The sequence below is a fragment of the Oncorhynchus masou genome, chromosome 3, assembly GCF_036934945.1.
Source record: "Oncorhynchus masou masou isolate Uvic2021 chromosome 3, UVic_Omas_1.1, whole genome shotgun sequence".
NCBI lineage: Eukaryota > Metazoa > Chordata > Actinopteri > Salmoniformes > Salmonidae > Oncorhynchus > Oncorhynchus masou.
In genome coordinates this window covers 37,191,662-37,210,988 of record NC_088214.1, presented here as the reverse complement: position 1 = coordinate 37,210,988, position 19,327 = coordinate 37,191,662, and the positions used below count along the sequence as shown (strand labels likewise).

At 40.2% G+C, this 19,327-nt stretch overlaps 1 protein-coding gene across 2 annotated transcripts in view; it reads left to right on the top strand.

Annotated features, from left to right (window-relative positions):
• The first annotated feature begins 473 nt into the window (after positions 1–473).
• The window catches only part of LOC135515812 (roquin-1-like), a 42,126-nt gene continuing 23,272 nt past the window's right edge, over positions 474–19,327 (top strand). The window contains exons 1-7 of one of the 2 annotated variants that reach the window (XM_064939561.1): positions 474–601; positions 2,968–3,345; positions 7,529–7,649; positions 15,694–15,933; positions 16,293–16,468; positions 16,788–16,988; positions 18,609–18,741. In XM_064939561.1, coding sequence (XP_064795633.1) covers positions 3,115–3,345; positions 7,529–7,649; positions 15,694–15,933; positions 16,293–16,468; positions 16,788–16,988; positions 18,609–18,741 — 1,102 coding nt within the window. In that variant the 5' untranslated portion in view covers positions 474–601; positions 2,968–3,114. Of the gene's footprint in view, positions 602–2,967; positions 3,346–3,460; positions 4,557–7,528; positions 7,650–15,693; positions 15,934–16,292; positions 16,469–16,787; positions 16,989–18,608; positions 18,742–19,327 lie in introns of those variants that run through there. The other variant, XM_064939571.1, reaches the window with a different exon arrangement.

Below are 19,327 nucleotides of genomic sequence, written 5' to 3'. Positions count from 1 at the left end.
TAGGATTGTTGACGTCAACCGTCTGTATTAAACAGAGAGCGATGCTATGCTACTAGTCTCAGTCATTAATATAAATAGCCAAGCCGTGACAACTCTGGTATAAATATGTTTTTCTCAAAGTTGCGGGGATGTCACGTGTCTTATATCGGTACACTCGTGTAACAACCATCATTAAGAAACGTCTATTCAATGAAATAAACCTCACGTAGCAAATAGCCCATTCCTTTTTTTGGGACCAAATTCGAAACTCATTGATCTCCATACAAACAAAGCATTGCTTGGTAGGCGAAAAACGCCACCTACTTGGAGGGACACATATTTTCCACAGACATGGGCCGCTACCGCTTCCTCTCTGGCCATATCCACTAGACGTGACAGATGGCGATGCTGCCCGACATGTTTGCTGTGCACTGGCATTCTCCCACCAACCGGGGGTGCAGTCGCTCATCGCCCACCTCAAATGTTAGCTAACAAGCCAGACACTCAGTTGACACCCTCAAACTTCGGCAGCAGCCAAGCTGCATAGGCGACATGGCTTCCGATAAAATAACACAAGATTTTTCTAAAGACAGATAAAAGTCTTCCAAGTGTTTTGGAATGAGTGAGTAATTTTTGCATGTAAACGCTAAAATGTTATGAACCGTGAACAATAAATGTTCGTTAACGACGCCTAGTTTCCGAGCTAGCCTAACCAGCTGGCATGACAGAGCTAGCATCCCACTCAGCTCGCTAACTACGTAGCAGTATGTTGACTGGCTTATTTAATTTACTCTCCAACAACATTCTGCAACCTGGTTTAGTAATTGGATTGCCACACAACGATAGCTAGCTAAATATTTGATATTCAGCTAACTAGACGTCTACTATAGTAAAACGGTAGTGTTAAATATAGCTAACGTTAACTAGCTTAGCTAACAATTTTAGCTATTGCCACATGAAATGGCTTTACGTTATCTAGCTAGCACGATTTCCCTTGTTAGCTATTTGTTTTACTTGTAATGTTAATGTGGCTAGTTTTAACGGCTAGCTAACTTACCTAGTTTCTTTAACTAAATTCGTTTCATGCGTTTTCGTTTCAGTCATGAAAGCATCTAACGTTAGCTAGATATAAGGTTGTTTACCATATATAGTAGCCAGTTCGCTAATTGTCGCTCGAATTTAACTCAACTATTTAGCGACTTGCCATAAAGCTAGCTAGACGTGTTGTGTTGCGTGGTTAACTAATTGGTATTTGAAATAAAACGCATGAGTATATAGAAGCTGTAGCTAAACTTGCAGGATCAAATTGTTAGCTAATTCTGCGCCGCATAAGTTGGCTAACTAACTAGTTACGTTAGTTCAAGTAGCTAGCGTCGTCGCCTCTTCGTCTTTGTCCACTAAGCTAGCCAGGCCACAGGCTAACAACGTCAGTCGTTGTTTTGATCGGTCATTTTGGCCGTCTGGGTGGCCAGCCATTCATTATGTATCTGAAGGCTGAATTTTCTGGCGCTTTGAAAATGATTGAACCACCCAGGACAGGTTTAATCAGGTAGTTGGCTGGTTAACTAAAGACGACACTGCTGGAAGGCAATCATGCTAACTATTCAGCTTGCCGCTGGTGGATTGTCTCTTTACCTAGCCATTTTGAATTTCTAAGGCAGCGGTATTGAACTGACTTGCCTTGTGCAGCAGAATCTATTCTCTCGGCGTGTATATTGAATCTATTCATATTGTGCCTGATATAATTTTAATGAAAATATAGCTAGCCAGACGTTAACGTTTCTCTGTCAGCTAAGTATCGTTAGTTGGCTAACAGGACACTTGGCCACGTTAGTTAAATGTAGCAATTATTGCTTGACCTGTGCTAAGAAGAGAAATTAGATCCACTTTATCAGCTCCTGTAACTTGGGTTGTTTGTTATGAGAAGTGTAGCTATGCAAATAGTTGCCAGCCATACATGTAAAGAATGACGGTTTGAGTCATCTGTTGTGTCAAGGTAATTGGCTCGGCTAATGTTACATTGTGCAAGAGTCACTGTCAACACAATATAACCCACAGGCTTTTAACCAATGATGTATATAGAGTTCGCCAGTTTGTAGTCCTAAAACCCGGAAATGAGTTACCTTTGGCTAGTTAACATCGATATGGGGGAAATAATACGTTTAATAAACTCCAGCCTTATTTTCGGCATTTAACACAGGTTTAGGAGATTTTTATACGTTTTGTTCTATGATATTATAGCAGTCAGTTAACAACCTTTATGAATTATGAAGCATTTATTTGCTTTTTCTTACAACATAAATTCTTAAAAATTCACAAGGGAAGTTAGCTGATAAAGATTCTCATAATCAAATGTTTACAGATTTCCTACGCTTGTGTTTACCACAGACCTTATTTTCAGCATTTATCCAAAAATTGCATTTCTTTTCCTCATAAGCTTTGTCCACTGAACCATGGTGGTGTTCGTGCCTACAAAAAGAAGCCATTACTTTCTCTCTGTAAACCCTGGATTACAGATGCTATGTATTGCCAATGGATTGGCTGTGAAGCCACCGGTCGACCATATTGGCACTACCCAGTAGGAGCGGTCCTTTATAGGAATTAATTAAATTCTATAGTATTTCAATTACATGATTCAAGGAGAAAATGACATGTATTTAAGTATTTTTGTTGTTGTAGTGGGGACAGTAACATTAGCAGTCTCAAATAATTATACTTCATTGAATGATTTTATAAATGTTTTCATTTTGTAGTTTTGTGTTTAATTCACATATATATCAAATTATTAATTAAGGTGTTTGTAATATAATGTGTCCAAAAACGAATGTAGACATTAATAAATGGATTTCTATAGCTTCAAAAATGTTTTACAATGGAGGAGTGCCAAGATGGAGACATGGTGACTTCAACACAGCGCCCCCTATTTGTCTTCTAGTTTATATATGATCCATTGCTTTTATCCCACTGATTGTTTTCCTTCTCTTTCAGGATTTGTGACGTGATGCGTATCCACGATGTGTGACATTTGAAGAACAATTGAGTTCGGAAGAAAAATCTTGATTCCAGTGGAATCTTAAAATATTTTTTTAACACTTGCACACACACCCACCCAACCCCTACACACGCTGCCCAGCCATGCCCGTGCAAGCCCCACAATGGACAGAGTTCCTGTTGTGTCCCATTTGCACTCAGACGTTCGAGGAGACGGTGCGGCGGCCCATTTCGCTGGGTTGTGGCCACACAGTCTGCAAGATGTGCCTGAACAAGCTGCACCGCAAGGCCTGCCCCTTCGACCAGACGGCTATCGCCACTGACATCGAGCAGCTGCCCGTCAACACAGCCCTGCTGCAGCTGGTGGGGGGACAGGTGAGTCGTGAGACCTGGGAGAGGGGCGTCGGGATTGGAGGGGGGTGGCTCAATTCAGTTAGAATCTGTTTGTTGCGCTGTCCCACCACAGTGTTCCCCCTTTTCTATTACAGATGAGGTGCCAAGGTCTCCAGGGTTAGGGATACAGGATCATGGGAATTCTACCAACAGAATAGTATTGGAGATGAATCCATCAGATGTGATAGTTAGGAGCTGATTGTTGATGTTTAGGGTGAAGAAACAGATTAGTTAATGATAAGAGGAGGACCTAGCTAATGGGGAGTTATTTGGGACCTGTGTTGTTCAGAGATCTTTCTGGTCAGTAGTTGTGCATGTACCTGGTAGCCTTAAAGGTAAGGGTGGGCATGAGTACTCAAATGTACGTCTCAACTCTATCTTTCACCCAGAGATCACTTTGAAAAAAAATACTGCAATACTATTTGTCAGATTTATTTCGTAACTCCTGCTCTACCCAATACACATTCCCACACACCAACACACACATAATATCCACACACATTTATACTGACTGCGCACACACACACTCGCATACAATCATCATTTACGCTCCTGCTACACTGTTTATCATACATCCTGATGCCTAGTCACCTTATCCCTATACATATCTACCTCTCTCACTCCAGTATTCCTGCTCATTGTAAATATGGTACTGGAACTGACCCTGTATATAGCTTCTAACTTTCTCGTTCTTATTTTATTGTGTGGTTTTGTTCGACTTTATCTGCATTGCTATTAATTACTGCGTTGTTGGATTGAGAGCCTGCAAGAAATTTCAACTTGTGCACGTGACATTAACATGAGAACTTTTATATTGTCAGAGAGGGATTAACTATCACCTTACAACTTATTTAACATTCAAAAATCTAAATGACAACTATTTTATGTCAAGTGCTTCTGATTGGCTGTGGGGTGTCTGTTTCAGGCGCATAGCGCAAAGTGGGGTCTATCAGCATGGTGGCCAAACGCAGTGAGGTTTGGAAGCAAGGTATTTTGATCAAACTGATGAAACCCATGTGCAATGCAAACTATGCAATATCAAGCTCTCCTATCACAGCACATCTAGTTCCATAAGAAATCATACGCTTATCAAGCACAAAGAGACGTTCTCAGAGGGGGACAAGTAGCAGAAATCTCGCATCACATCTTTTGCCACCGCAAAGGACTGCCGTGACCCTGCCAGAGCCGAGCAGGTAACACAGCTCATTACAGTTTCAATGTATGATTCTCAAATGGCACTTGTTTTTATTAACTGAATATGTATGGGGAAATTTGATTTCAGCTCATATTTAATTACTTAAGCTACCATTACATAGTCCTTTTGATTCCTAACATAAGGTTTCTACAAGCAAGAGCCACTGCTGAGGTTACTGCCTCTTTTGAAGATTGTGTTCCACGCTATAAGTTGAAACCAGTTGATACGGTTTCAGTAAATTAATCTTAAATGGCACTGTTTTCTTGACATAAATATAGATATATATGGGTAAATGTAACAATTAGGATTTATCTGTAATGGTTCTGATGTAATGGCTATGACAAATTTGGCATGTTGCGCGCTGTTGGTATATAGATAAATGCATGCCATTTTTTTCCCAGTGCGGACCTTGTGTTCTAAAATAGATAGGAGGGGTGGGGGGGGCAGGCAGTCAAAAAATGTCAAATGCCCATCCCTACTTAAAGGTGTGTCAGAGATGGTCTGAGAGTAATAGCCTATTCAGTTATGATCACTAGCTATGTTTCTATTAACTTGTCTGGAGATTTTTGTTTGTTTGTTTGTTGTTGTCAATATTTAGGAAGTTCACAAAGAAATTAGATGTGACAATTGCCTGCAAGGGTGTGTTACCATTAACTATCTTGTCGATTAAAAACTGCTGGACGTAATGAATTCACACCTACTTAAAACAAAAACAGCCTGTATGCCCTCTCACCTCAGGTAACCTGCGAAAACCAGCATGGATAGAATGCAATAATTTATATATTTGCCGTATTCTAATAATTGTGTTCCAACGTAGCACCACGGTCCATGCCATGGTGAAACTTGCACTCCTGTAGATCTGACATAATTTGATGGTGAAACTTGCCAGCCAACCAGAAAGCAAGCTAAAGCAGTTCAGGCATTCTTGAAAGTCAGGAATCCTTGTCTTGCAAATATATATATTTTCATATAGTTAAAATAGATTTAGCAAGCAAGTGGGTATTTAGAATTAAATGTGGAGTGGAGCTTCCAAACTTATTTGGCAATCAACATTTATAAGAAAAAATATTTGTTACAAATAAAGTTTAACAAAAGAAAAATCCACCCTTGACTCCTGGCTGTCCACCTGGTTGTGCTGCTGCTCCAGTTTCAACTGTTCTGCCTGTGGCTAATTTTTATTTACCTGTATTTAACTAGGTGAGTCAGTTAAGAACAAATTCTTATTTTCAATGGTGGCCTAGGAACAGTGGGCTAACTGCCTTGTTCAGGGGCAGAACGACAGATTTGTACCTTGTCAGCTCGGGGATTCAAATTTGCAATCTTTCGGTTACTAGCCCAACACTCTAACCACTAGGCTAACCTGCCTGCCCCTGACCTGATCACCGGATGTGCTACCTTGTCCTGGTCCTGCTGTTTTCAACTCTCTCTACCGCACCTGCTGTATTGATTTCTGAATGCTCCGCTATAAAAAGCCAACTGACATTTACTCCTGAGGTACTGACCTGTTGCACCCTCTAGTCTAAAACCACGGATTTATTATTTGAACCTGCTGGTCATCTATGAACGTTTGTTCTTCAAGATGTTCAATCTGGCCTTAAATGGCCATGTACTCTTACAATCTCCACCCAGCAAAGCCAGAAGAGGACTGGCCAACTCTCTAGGTTTCTTCCTAAATTCCTTCCTTTCTAGGGAGTTTTTCCTTGACACCGTGCTTCTACATCTGCGTTGCTTCCTGTTTGGGGTTTTAAGCTGGGTTTCTGTATAGCACTTTGTGACATCTGCTGATGTAAAAAGGGCTTTATAAATACCTTTGATAAATGTTGTCGCTCCTTTAGAAAATGTTTTCTATCTGTCGTTTCCATTACAGATTGCTTTTGTCGAATAAACCTGGGTCAATGGAAACCTGGCTATATATTAAATCACAAAAGGCAGTTTCGGTTTGGGATGTTACTCACCAGGGCGTCTCTCGCTTTTTTATTGGATTGTTTTTTTGGGGCGTGGTGATGGCGCAGTAGTGTTGTGGGATCGCTAATGTTGTCGATGTGAAAGGACATTGTTCTGATGCAAAGGGGTGTGGCAGATATCGATACATTCCTTTTGTGAAGTTGCCAGATGGCCTGTCAGGTAACATTACTATTACTGCCAAGACGCAGTTTCCTCTGTTAAGAGTGACAATCTGTGATACAATTTTACTGGAAGTGTCAACACATAGCCAGCCAAAGGTGTCCAAGATTCTATAGCTGTGAAGTTGGGTCAATTCTCTCTGCTCAGTGCGTGTCTATGCCCATTGACATACAGACATACAGGTTTTTTTCCAGGCTCAAAAGGGGGCTTAGGTGGCAGGTGTGTGTGGTCAGTGCAATTGTGTATATTACATTGTTTTATTTGATTGCTTTATTATTTCTAAAAATTCTCATCTCTATAGAGCTGCTGCCTCTGCTGTCTGGCAATTTCTCTTTTGTAGTTTTTATGACTGCGGAATACCAACTATCAATCACTCAGATCATGTATTTTCATGCAGAGATACCTCAGGATGCAACAGCTGCTGCTCTATATCACCTCACGATTACCTCAGTGATCGTGAGGTCCACACATGGCTGCACCCCTGGCCAGTCATGTGAAATTCATAGATTAGGGCCTAATGGATTTATTTAAATTGTCTGATTTCCTTATGTACTGTAGCTCAGTAAAACCTTTGAAATTGTTGCATGTTGCGTTTATATTTTTGTTCAGTATATGTCACTGCGTATAGGGAAAGTAGAACCTGCACACTCAATGCTCCAACACACAACTGTATTGATTAAGTCATCTAATTATATTATAAGCCAACAAAGGTCTTTGTTTGATTATTTGACTGTAAATTAACCCATTTACTCACTTCCCAGCATCATATTAAATGTGAAGTGTTTAATTGTATATTTTCATGTATTAATATTCCATTGTGTCACTTGTGTGTCCCGTCAATTCCAGGTTCCCAAGATCCAGCCGGTGGCCCTTATCACCAGCCCAGAAGACGCGCAGCACTATGAGGAGGCCAGTCAGTGTGTGGAGGAGCTGGCCCTCTACCTCAAACCCCTCAGCAACACCAGAGGTAATGCGCATACACAGTGTTGAACCACCTCTGACTCAGGACGATGATGACAATATTGTAAATAATTAACAATTCATGATTCACAATAATTGTATGCTAAAATATTAATTGCTTGCCAAAAATGTAATTTTTGTAATGGCAATCCTGGTTTATAGGTAAACATCCTAAGCATTAGAACTGCCCACATTATTACGCATTTTATTTGTTAATTGTGGAAATTAAGATACGCAACGTTTAATATTTTTTTTTATAGCTGTATATAATACTATCGAGGTGAGGGTGATGGAAATGCTTTTGGCGGTTTATCTGCTTCAGTCCTGTGGGTGGCACTGTGTGCTCTTTTTGAAGGATTGGTTCCCGGTCACTGGGATGTGGGGGGTTTAAGCATGCGGAGCAGTGGAGAACAATTGGAGGTTTACTTAGTAGCAATGCTAATATCATGGTACAGCTATATGGACACTCAATCATTATTGTACTTTTTAATGGTACGTTTACAAACATATGTTATGATAATAGAATTGAAACTTGTATCTTGGTGAATGGTGAAATGACTATAGCCAGTTATAATTTTAATGGCTTAGCACATAATGAGAAGTATTTACCTGGCTAAAAGAGAAGGAATATATCTTGTTTACAGGAAACTCATTCAACAATTTGAGGACGTTGTGTGGAAAAAGGACTGGGGTGGGGAAAATATACTTCTCCCATGGGAAAAGAAACTCAAAAGGGGTAATGATATGAGTTAACAATAATTTTGATCCGAATGTACAATCCGCAAGTTAAATGGATTATTTTATATACATTATTTGACAGTAAACAGATTGTGCTCATTAATCTATAAGGCTCCAAATAATGGTAATCCACGCTGCTTTGAAAATGTGTATATAATGATTTATCAACCCTATAAGCAATACAAGACTCTATTATTATGGTGGGAGATTATAATACAGTTTTTATTATCTCAATGGATAGGAAAGCAAATCACACTACAAAATATCACCATCATGCACTTAAGGAAATCACGATTATCATGGATATATTGGAACTAGTGGATATATGGAAGCTTAAATATCCTGACCGAGTGAGATATACATGGCTGAGGCTCAATCAAGCTAGTCTTCTTGACTACTTCCGTATGTCATTCTCGCTGGCACCAAAAGTAAACAAAAAAAAGTGTTGAGAGGGGACAGAAAGCGTTCGGAACATCAAATAATTGGCATGTATTTTACTCTTAGAGAATTTCCACATGGGTGAGGATATTGGACGTTTAATCATAGCCTATTGGATGACAACTTGTTTTTAACCAGGACAGAAGAATTTATAGCAGGTCTCCTTATTGTATAGGGCACTTTTAAATGTGCCTATTAGAGGCCATGCAATTCAATAATCATCTCTAAAACAAAGCAATTTAGGTCAAAAGAGTCCATTAACAAAGGAAATGGAAGGACTAACTGTACAGATGGATAGCGATAAAAACGGGTATTATTCATCCTAAGCAGAACGGGGTTTCTACATGGACAATATATTGGAGATAACATAAGACAAGTACTGGAAACAATAGAGCACTATGAAAAATCTAGGAAACCAGGCCTGGTATTTTTTATAGCTGACTTTGAAAAGGCTTTGTAAATTACTGTTGTACTTTATCAAGTGGGGCAAAAAAGTATTTAGTCAGCCACCAATTGTGCAAGTTCTCCCACTTAAAAAGATGAGAGGCCTGTAATTTTCATCATAGGTACACTTCAACTATGACAGAAAAAATGAGAATTCCAGAAAATCTCACAGGTTTTTTTAATGAATTTATTTGCAAATTATGGTGGAAAATAAGTATTTGGTCACCGACAAACAAGCAAGATTTCTGGCTCTCTCAGACCTGTAACTTTTTCTTTAAGAGGCTCCTCTGTCCTCCACTCGTTACCTGTATTAATGGCACCTGTTTGAACTTGTTATCAGTATAAAAGACACCTGTCCACAACCTCAAACAGTCACACTCCAAACTCCACTATGGCCAATACCAAAGAGCTGTCAAAGGACACCAGTAACAAAATTGTAGACCTGCACCAGGCTGGGAAGACTGAATCTGCAATAGGTAAGGAGCTTGGTTTGAAGAAATCAACTGTGGGAGCAATTATTAGAAAATGGAAGACATACAAGACCACTGATAATCTCCCTCGATCTGGGACTCCACGCAAGATCTCACCCCGTGGGGTCAAAATGATCACAAGAACGGTGTGCAAAAATCCCAGAACCACACGGGGGGACCTAGTGAATGACCTGGAGAGAGCTGGGACCAAAGTAACAAATCCTACCATCAGTAACACACTATGCCTCCAGGGACTCAAATTCTGCAGTGCCAGAAGTGTCCCCCTGCTTAAGCCAGTACATGTCCAGGCCCGTCTGAAGTTTGCTAGAGAGCATTTGGATGATCCAGAAAAAGATGGGGAGAATGTCATATGGTCAGATGAAACCAAAATATAACTTTTTGGTAAAAACTCAACTTGTCGTGTTTGGAGGACAAAGAATGCTGAGTTGCATCCAAAGAACACCATACCTACTGTGAATCATGGGGGTGGAAACATCATGCTTTGGGTCTGTTTTTCTGCAAAAGGACCAGGACGACTGATCCGTGTAAAGGAAAGAATGAATGTGGCCATGTATCGTGAGATTTTGAGTGAAAACCTCCTTCCATCAGCAAGGGCATTGAAGATGAAACGTGGCTGGGTCTTTCAGCATGACAATAATCCCAAACACACCGCCCGGGCAACGAAGAAGTGGTTTCGTAAGAAGTATTTCAAGGTCCTGGAGTTGCCTAGCCATTCTCCAGATCTCAACCCGATAGAAAATCTTTGGAGGGAGTTGAAAGTCTGTGTTGCCCAGCAACAGCCCCAAAACGTCACTGCTCTAGAGGAGATCTGCATGGAGGAATGGGCCAAAATACCACCAGTGTGTTTTAAACCTTGTGAAGACTTACAGAAGATGTTTGACCTCTGTCATTGCCAAAAAAGGGTATATAACAAAGTACTGAGAAACTTTTGTTATTGACCAAATACTTATTTTCCACCATAATTTCCAAATAAATTCATAAAAAATCCTACAATGTGATTTTCTGGAATTTCTTTCTCATTTTTTCTGTCATAGTTGAAGTGAACCTATGATGAAAATTACAGGCCTCTCATCTTTTTAAGTGGAAGAACTTGCACAATTGGTGGCTGACTAAATACTTTTTTGCCCCCATGTAAATGCCTGGAATATTTCAATTTTGGAGAATCTCATATACAAGTGGTTAAAGTTATGTATAGTAACCCAATATGTAAACTAGTAAATAATGGCTGCTTCTCAGAAAGTATTACTATCCAGAGGAGTAAAACAAGGTTGTCCACTATCAGCATATCTATTTACTATGGCCATTGAAATGTTAGCTATTAAAATCAGATCCAACAATATCAAGGGCCTAGAAATCCAGGGCTTAAAAACAAAGGTGTCATTGTACACGGATGATTCATGTTTTCTTTTAAATCCACAATTTGGATCCATCCACAGCCTCATGAGGATCTAGATACTTTTCTAACCTCTCTGGATTACAACCAATTGTACTATGTTACGTATTTGATCAATAAAAAAAATACAGCTTTTACATTACTGTGTAGGTTACCAATAAAATGGTCTGGCAATGATGTGTACATACTCTGTATTTCTAGCCCGAAAGAAAAAAGATCTCACTACAATACATTTTAATACAAAGTTAGCAAAAATAGGAATTGCTACCATGGAAAGGAAAATATCTGTCTATTAGTGGGAAAATCACCGTGATTAACTCTTTCGTCTTATCCCAGTTTTTAAAATTTTTATATACCTTTATTTAACTAGGCAAGTCAGTTAACTTCTTGCCTCGAGCAATCCCGGATCCGGGATCCTATTTATAGCCTCAAGCTCATTAGCATAATGCAACGTTAACTATTCATGAAAATCGCAAATGAAATAAATATATTTGCTCTCAAGCTTAGACTTTTGTTAACAACACTGTCATCTCAGATTTTCAAAATATGCTTTTCAACCATAGCTAAACAAGCATTTGTGTAAGAGTATTAATAGCTAGCATAGCTATAAGCCTAGAATTCAGCCAGCAACATTTTCACAAAAACAAGAAAATCCTTAAAATAAAATAATTTACCTTTGAAGAACTTCAGATGTTTTGAATGAGGAGACTCTGTTAGATAGCAAATGTTCAGTTTTTCAAAAAATATTATTTGTGTAGGACAAATCGCTCCGTTTTGTTCACGTTTGGCTATGAAAAATACCTGTGTCCAGTTATAGCCTCAAGCTCATTAGCATGACGTAACGTTAACTATTTATGAAAATCGCAAATGAAATGAATGTGCTATAGCTCTCAAGCTTAGCCTTTTCTTAACAACAGTCATCTCAGATTTTCAAAATATGCTTTTGAACCATAGCAAAACAAGCATTTGTAAATGTAAATGTAAATGTAATTTGTGTAAGAGTATTGATAGCTAGCGTAGCATTTAGCATAGAATTTAGCAGGCAACATTTGCACAAAAACCAGAAAAGGATTCAAATAAAATCATTTACCTTTGAAGAACTTCGGATGTTTTCAATGAGGAGACTCTGTTACATAGCAAATGTTCAGTTTTTCCTGAAAGATTCTTTGTGTAGGAAAAATCGCTCCGTTTTGTACATCACGTTTGGGTACCAAAAAAAACGAAAATTCAGTCATCAAAACGGCGAACTGTTTTCCAAATTAACTCCATAATATCGACTGAAACACGGCAAACGCTGTTTAGAATCAATCCTCAAGGTGTTTTTCACATATCTCTAAATTGATATATCGTTTGTAGATGTCTACTTTCTCCTGTGAATCGCTTGGAAAAAGACGTGCAGTTGAAGATGACGCACCAATTTCGACGGAGGACACCGGGCGAACACCTGGCAAATGTAGTCTCTTATGGTCAATCTTCCAATGATATGCCTACAAATACGTCACAATGCTGTAGACACCTTGGGGAAACGATAGATCGGGCAGGCTCATTCCTTGCGCATTCACAGCCATATAAGGAGACAATGAAAAACAGAGCCTCAAAAATCCTGCTCATTTCCTGTTTGAAGTTTCATCTTGGTTTCGCCTGTAGCATCAGTTCTGGGGCACTCACAGACAATATCTTTGCAGTTTTGGAAACGTCAGTGTTCTCTTTCCAAAGCTGTCAATAATATGCATAGTCAAGCATCTTTTTGTGACAAAATATTGCGCTTAAAACGGGCACGTTTTTTGATCCAATAATGAAATAGTGCCCCCATAGAGGTTAAGAACAAATTCTTATTTTCAATGATGGACTAGGAACAGTGGGTTAACTGCCTTGTTCAGGGCTTATGGCCTTGCCTAGACCTAGCGACTAGTTAAAAAAAATATGAGCAAAAAATATTTCATTTTATTTGGGCCTATTCATATAATGAATAGGCCCAAATAGGAATTTGGCGGGCAGCAATTATTTAAATATTAAAGTATTAGACTTCATAAAGACTTCAGTCATACAAAAGTTATACTTAAATTCATACGGGTTCTCTAGAAGATTAGTAAGAATGTCTCACCCCATGTTCAAGAATGGCCTTTTTCCCTTTACTCAGATTAGAACATCCCTCTTTTGGTTATTTGAATATGAAATCATCTCAAATGTCATTAATTGTAAAACAAGCCTAGAAAGTTGGCTGCGATTTCAGTTTAATCCACCAGGAAAGACAGAACAAATAATATGTTTAAACTCAAATATACTAATTGATTAAAAAAACATTTTTGGGGATTTTTAAATTATATTTTTTAGATATAATCTTTGAAAATTATATCATAAATAGGACTGATGTAGTTAAGTCATGGAAATGTCTGCTTTACCCAAAATTACAACCAACTAATTACAGCATTAAAGACCAAAATGATGATTAATAAAAAAGTCTACCAATTCCATTTAAGGACCAAAAAATTGACAGCTGTGCCGTATAGATTGCAAAATAGTTGGGAAGAGAAACTAATGCCGGATTCAAAACTTAAATTTTAAATTACTATACAAAATTCTTGCAACCAATGTAATGTTATTTATGGTGGATACATCCGTCCCAGCTCTGCAGATTTTGCTGCGATGAGAAAGAATCATTGGTCACAGGTCCAAGAATGGCTAAAGAATTGCAACATTTACCTTGAGCTAACTCTGCAAATGGCACTGCTGGGTTATTTGAAAAAGTCATCGTCAATTGAGCAATAATATATTGATACTTTTAGCAAAAACAATACATTTACAATCTGTAGGAACTATGAGAATAGAAAGGTTCAGAACTTATGTGAAACCTCACAGCAAAATATATGGCAAATACACATCAACTATGGATAGTGTTAAAAGATAGATGGGAAGGATTGAGTCGAGCTGATGGGTGGGACTTAAAACAACTAGATAACAAATGTAAAATATACTGTGTCCGTCAAATGTATATAGCTTCAGAACTTTTGAAATGGCACAGTTAAAAATGTATGGCAAATACACATCAAAGATTGAATGTCTTCGGAGATCGATGGGAGGGGTGGATATCTAGGCTATGATAACTATTGTAAAATACATTGTTATGGCTATGATAACTATTGTAAAATACATTGTGTCCGTAAAATGTACAGTGCATTCTGAAAATATTCAGATCCCTTGACTTTCTCCGTGTTTTGTTACATTGTAGCCTTATTCTAAAATTGATTAAATAGTTTTCCCCCCTCATCAATCTAACATTATCCAATAATGACAACGCGAAAACATGTTTTTTTTTTTTACATTATTGCATATTTATAATTTTAAAAATGTATTCACGTAAGTATTCAGACTCTTTAATGAGTCTTGAAATTGAGCTCGGGTGCATCCGGTTTCCATGGATCATCCTTGAGATGTTTCTTCAACTTGAATGGACATGTGCTAACTGTGGTAAATTCAATTGATTGGACATGATTTGGAAAGGCACACACTATATAAGGTCCCACAGTTGACGGTGAATGTCAGAGAAAAAACCAAGCCTTGAGGTCAAAGGAATTTTCTCTAGGGCTCCGAGACAGGACTGTCGAGTCACAGATCTTGGGAAGGGTGCCAGATATTTCTGCAGCATTGAAGGTCCGCAAGATCACAGTGACCGCCATCATTCTTAAATGGAAGATGTTTGGAACCACCAAGACCCTTCCTACTGTTTGGCCATAATGACCATCGTTGTGTTTGGAGGAAAAAGGGGGATGCTTGCAAGCCGAAGAACACCATCCCAACCGTGAAGCATGGGGGTGGCAGCATCAGGTTGTAAGGGTGCTTTGCTGCAGGAGGGACTGGTGCACTTCACAAAATAGATGGCTTCATGAGGAGGAAAATTATGTGGATAAATTGAAGCAATATCTCATATCAGTCAGGAAGTTAAAGCTTGGTCGCAAATGAGTCTTCCAAATGGACAATGACCCCAGGCATACTTCCAAAGTTGTTGCAAAATGGCATAAGGACAACACAGCCAAGGTATTGGAGTGGCCATCACAAAGCCCTGACCTCAATCACATAGAACATTTTTTGACAGAACTGAAAAAGCGTGTGCGAGCAAGGAGGCCTACAAACCTGACTCAGTTACACCAGCTCTGTCAGGAGAAATGGGCCAAAATTCACCCAACTTATTGTGGAAGACTACCTAAAACGTTTGACCCAAGTTAAACATTTAAAGGCAGTGCTACCGAATACTACTTGAGTGTATGTAAACTTATGACCCACTGGGAATGTGATGAAAGAAATAAAAGCTGAAATAAATCATTCTCTCTACTATTATTCTGCCATTTTACATTTTTAGTATAAAGTGGTGATTCAAACTGACCTAAAACAAGTAATTGTTACTAGGATTAACTGTCAGGAATCGTGAAACTGAGTTTAAATGTATTTGGCTAATCTTCTGACTTCAACTGTATATTCTTTTAATTAAAAACCATTTGATGGTGTCTCTCTCTCCATCCCCCAACCTCCTTCCCTTTGTCTCTCACCAGGGGTGGGTCTGAGCAACACGACCCTGAGTATGCTGAGTCGACCCATGCAGAGGAAGCTGGTGACCCTGGTCCACTGTCAGCTGGTGGAGGAGGAGGGCCGGGTGCGGGCCATGAGGGCAGCAAGGTCTCTGGGGGAGCGCACAGTCACAGAGCTCATCCTGCAGCACCAAAACCCCCAGCAATTGTCATCCAATTTGTGGGCCGCCGTCCGGGCCAGAGGCTGCCAGTTCTTGGGTCCAGGTAGGATGAGATCAAGTTTACACACACACACCCGCCTTGACTATACCATAGTTTCTCTAACCTCTCCTCGGAGACCCCCAGCCGTTCCATTTTCCAGTTGATCTATTTCGTAGCAAACTCCCAGAATGTCCAGAGCTAATCCTCAAGCTCTTTTCTAGTTGAATCACTGCTAGTTCAGGACGACAGTAAATTTGTGAAACATCTGGGGGTCCCCAAGGATAGGTTAGAGAAACGCTGTCTCATGCAATGACATTTACTACTGTAAATGTTTGTATGTTGTCAAACTTGCACAAATGTCTTCTCAAATGCTGTGGGTGTGCTTGTGGTCTAAACCCACTTGTATGCGTTCTCCCTCCCAGCCATGCAGGAGGAGGCTCTGAAGCTGGTGCTGCTGGCTCTGGAGGATGGCTCGGCCCTGTCCAGGAAGGTCCTGGTGCTGTTCGTGGTCCAGCGGCTGGAGCCACGCTTCCCCCAGGCCTCCAAAACCAGCATAGGCCACGTGGTGCAGCTCCTTTACAGGGCCTCCTGCTTTAAGGTAGGTCTGACTCTACCAACACACACAAACACTGTTCTAAGAGCTGGTTCTTGTTCATTTGGTACAAACCAGAGTAAAACGGAGAGGTACTAGCTAACATTCTCCAATAACAAACTCTGTTTTCTGTTGTGTAGTGTTTTGGAACGTTCGCTAGAGTGTGCTCCAATGAATATGACCCAGCATAGGCCACATGATTCACAAACATGTTTTGGGCTATGACCTCCCTAAGATTTTCTAAAACATCTATAACCAATCAGTAGATCCTGACCCAATGTTTTTAGGAAACTCTAACCTAATGCCCTCTCTCCTGGTTGTCTAGGTGACCAAGCGGGACGAGGACTCGTCGCTGATGCAGCTGAAGGAGGAGTTCCGGACGTACGAGGCACTGCGGCGCGAACACGACTCCCAGATTGTCCAGATCGCCATGGAGGGCGGCCTCCGCATCGCCCCTGACCAGTGGTCTTCCCTGCTCTATGGGGACCAGTCTCACAAGTCCCACATGCAGTCCATCATCGACAAGGTACCTGTGTTAGTGTGTCTTCGACAAGGTGTCTGCGTCGGTTTAGGTCTGTTACTAGTCTTAGAAGTAGCTGTCATGTACAGTACCAGTCAAAAGTTTGGACACACTTATTCATTCCAGGGTTTTTATTTTTACATTTTTTTAATTGAAGAATAATTATGTGGTCTTAAACTATGAAATAACACATGGAATCATGTATTAACCAAAAGTGTTAAACAAATCTAAATCTATTTTATATTTAAGATTCTTCAAAGACAGCTTTGCACACTCTTAGCATTCTCTCAACCAGCTTCATGAGGTAGTCACCTGGAATGCATTTCAATTAACAAGTGTGCCTTTGTAAAAGTTAACTTGTGGAATTTTTTTCCTTCATAATGCATTTGAGCCAATCAGTTGTGATGTGACAAGGTAGGGTTGGTATACAGAAGATAGCCCTATTTGGTAAAAAGACCAAGTCCATATAATGGCAAGAACAGCTCAAATAATCAAATAGAAATGACAGTCCATCATTACTTTAAGACATGGTTAGTCAATCTGGAAAATTTCAACAACTTTTAAAGTTTCTTGAAGTGCAGTCGCTAAAACCATCGAGCTTTGACGAAACTGGCCCTCATGAGGACCGCCACAGGAAAGGAAGACCCAGAGTTACCTCTGCTGCAGAGGATAAGTTCATGAGAGTTACCAGCCTCAGAAATGGCAGCCCAAATAAATGCGGTCAAGTAACATAAGCATCTCAACATCAACTGTTCTGAGGAGACTGTGTCAGTCAGGCCTTCATGATCAAATTTATGCAAAGAAACCACACCAATAAGAAGACATGCAAGAAACACGATCAATGGACATTAGACCGGTGGAAATCTGTCCTTTGGTTCCCACCGTGAAGCATGGAGGAAGAGGTGTGGGGGTGCTTTGCTTCACCAGCTGGCTACCACAGTATTCTGCAGCGATACGCCATCCCATATGGTTTGTGCTTAGTGGGACTATCATTTGTTTTTTAACAGGACAATAACCCAAAACACACCTCCAGGCTGTGTAAGGGCTATTTGACCAAGAAGGAGAGTGATGGAGTGCTGCATCAGATGACCTGGCCTCCACAATCCCCCGACCTCAACCCAATTGAGATGATTTGGGATGAGTTGGACCCACAGAGTGAAGGAAAAGCAGCCAACAAGTGCTCAGCATATGTGTGAACTCCTTCAAGAGTGTTAGAAAAGCATTCCAGGTGAAGCTGGTTGAGAGAATGCCAAGAGTGTGCAAAGCTGTTAAGTGTGACTATTTGAAGAATCTGTGTCCAAACTTTTGACTGGTACTGTTCGTCGTACATTCCATTATCAACGAGGTGTGTGTCAGTTACGCATATTTGCAAAAATCCCACTTTCACTCATGTGAACATCTACTTATCAGTTTGTGTATTTGTCTATATAACTGTCTGTGTGCACACATGAAACCACAAAATAACCATAAGCTTCCACTAAAGGAGCAGCGCTCTGTCTGTGGGTCAATCCTTCACAATAGAAAACATGTTATTGCAAACAATGCTGATAGGATTCAGGATAGCAGGAATGAACATATCCAGGTGCAGGCACTTAAATGCTGATTAGAATTTTCATTAATATCTAGTTGCAGACGCCGGCTTCGTTTGCCCAGAGCGTCCAGGAGTTGACCATCGCCCTGCAGAGGACGGGCGACCCCGCCAACCTTAACCGCCTCCGACCACACCTGGAGCTCCTGGCCAACATCGATCCGAGCCCTGGTGAGAGGCACACACGCTGACTCCCATGCACATCACACACCCCGCTCAGGGGCCAAAGCTTGACAATGATGCATGCAACTGAAGATTATATTCGAACCACAGACACACCAGGGCTGCCTTTACGCATTCAAAATGGTTCTCTAACTCACTCCTGTTTTTGTGTTGTCCCCATTATGGGACTTTTGGGACTAAATACCTGAAAGCATTACCAGGAACTAAGAGGGGGAGTGAAGTACCCAGACATGCAAATAATTGGGAAAAGAATTTGGCTGTCTGATACCTATCTGGTATTTTTCCTTTTGTTTAACAACCACGTGGAATCTCGTCTTTTTGACTCCGATTTTTATACCACCTGCGTATCTGGATCTCAAATGCGGTCAAGTAACATAAGCTGTCCTGATACAAACCCGATCCACCATTTGCGACCTCGGTCTACACGCTCAGATAAGATCATTTTGCTCTGAAGTGGTTTTTTTGGTTGTTGCGCATGACCTGATGTTACCATGACAACCACCCAAAATGTTTGAAAAGGAGAAGTGACATGAAATGACCATTGCATTGGTGTACTACTTTCAGAGGATACATC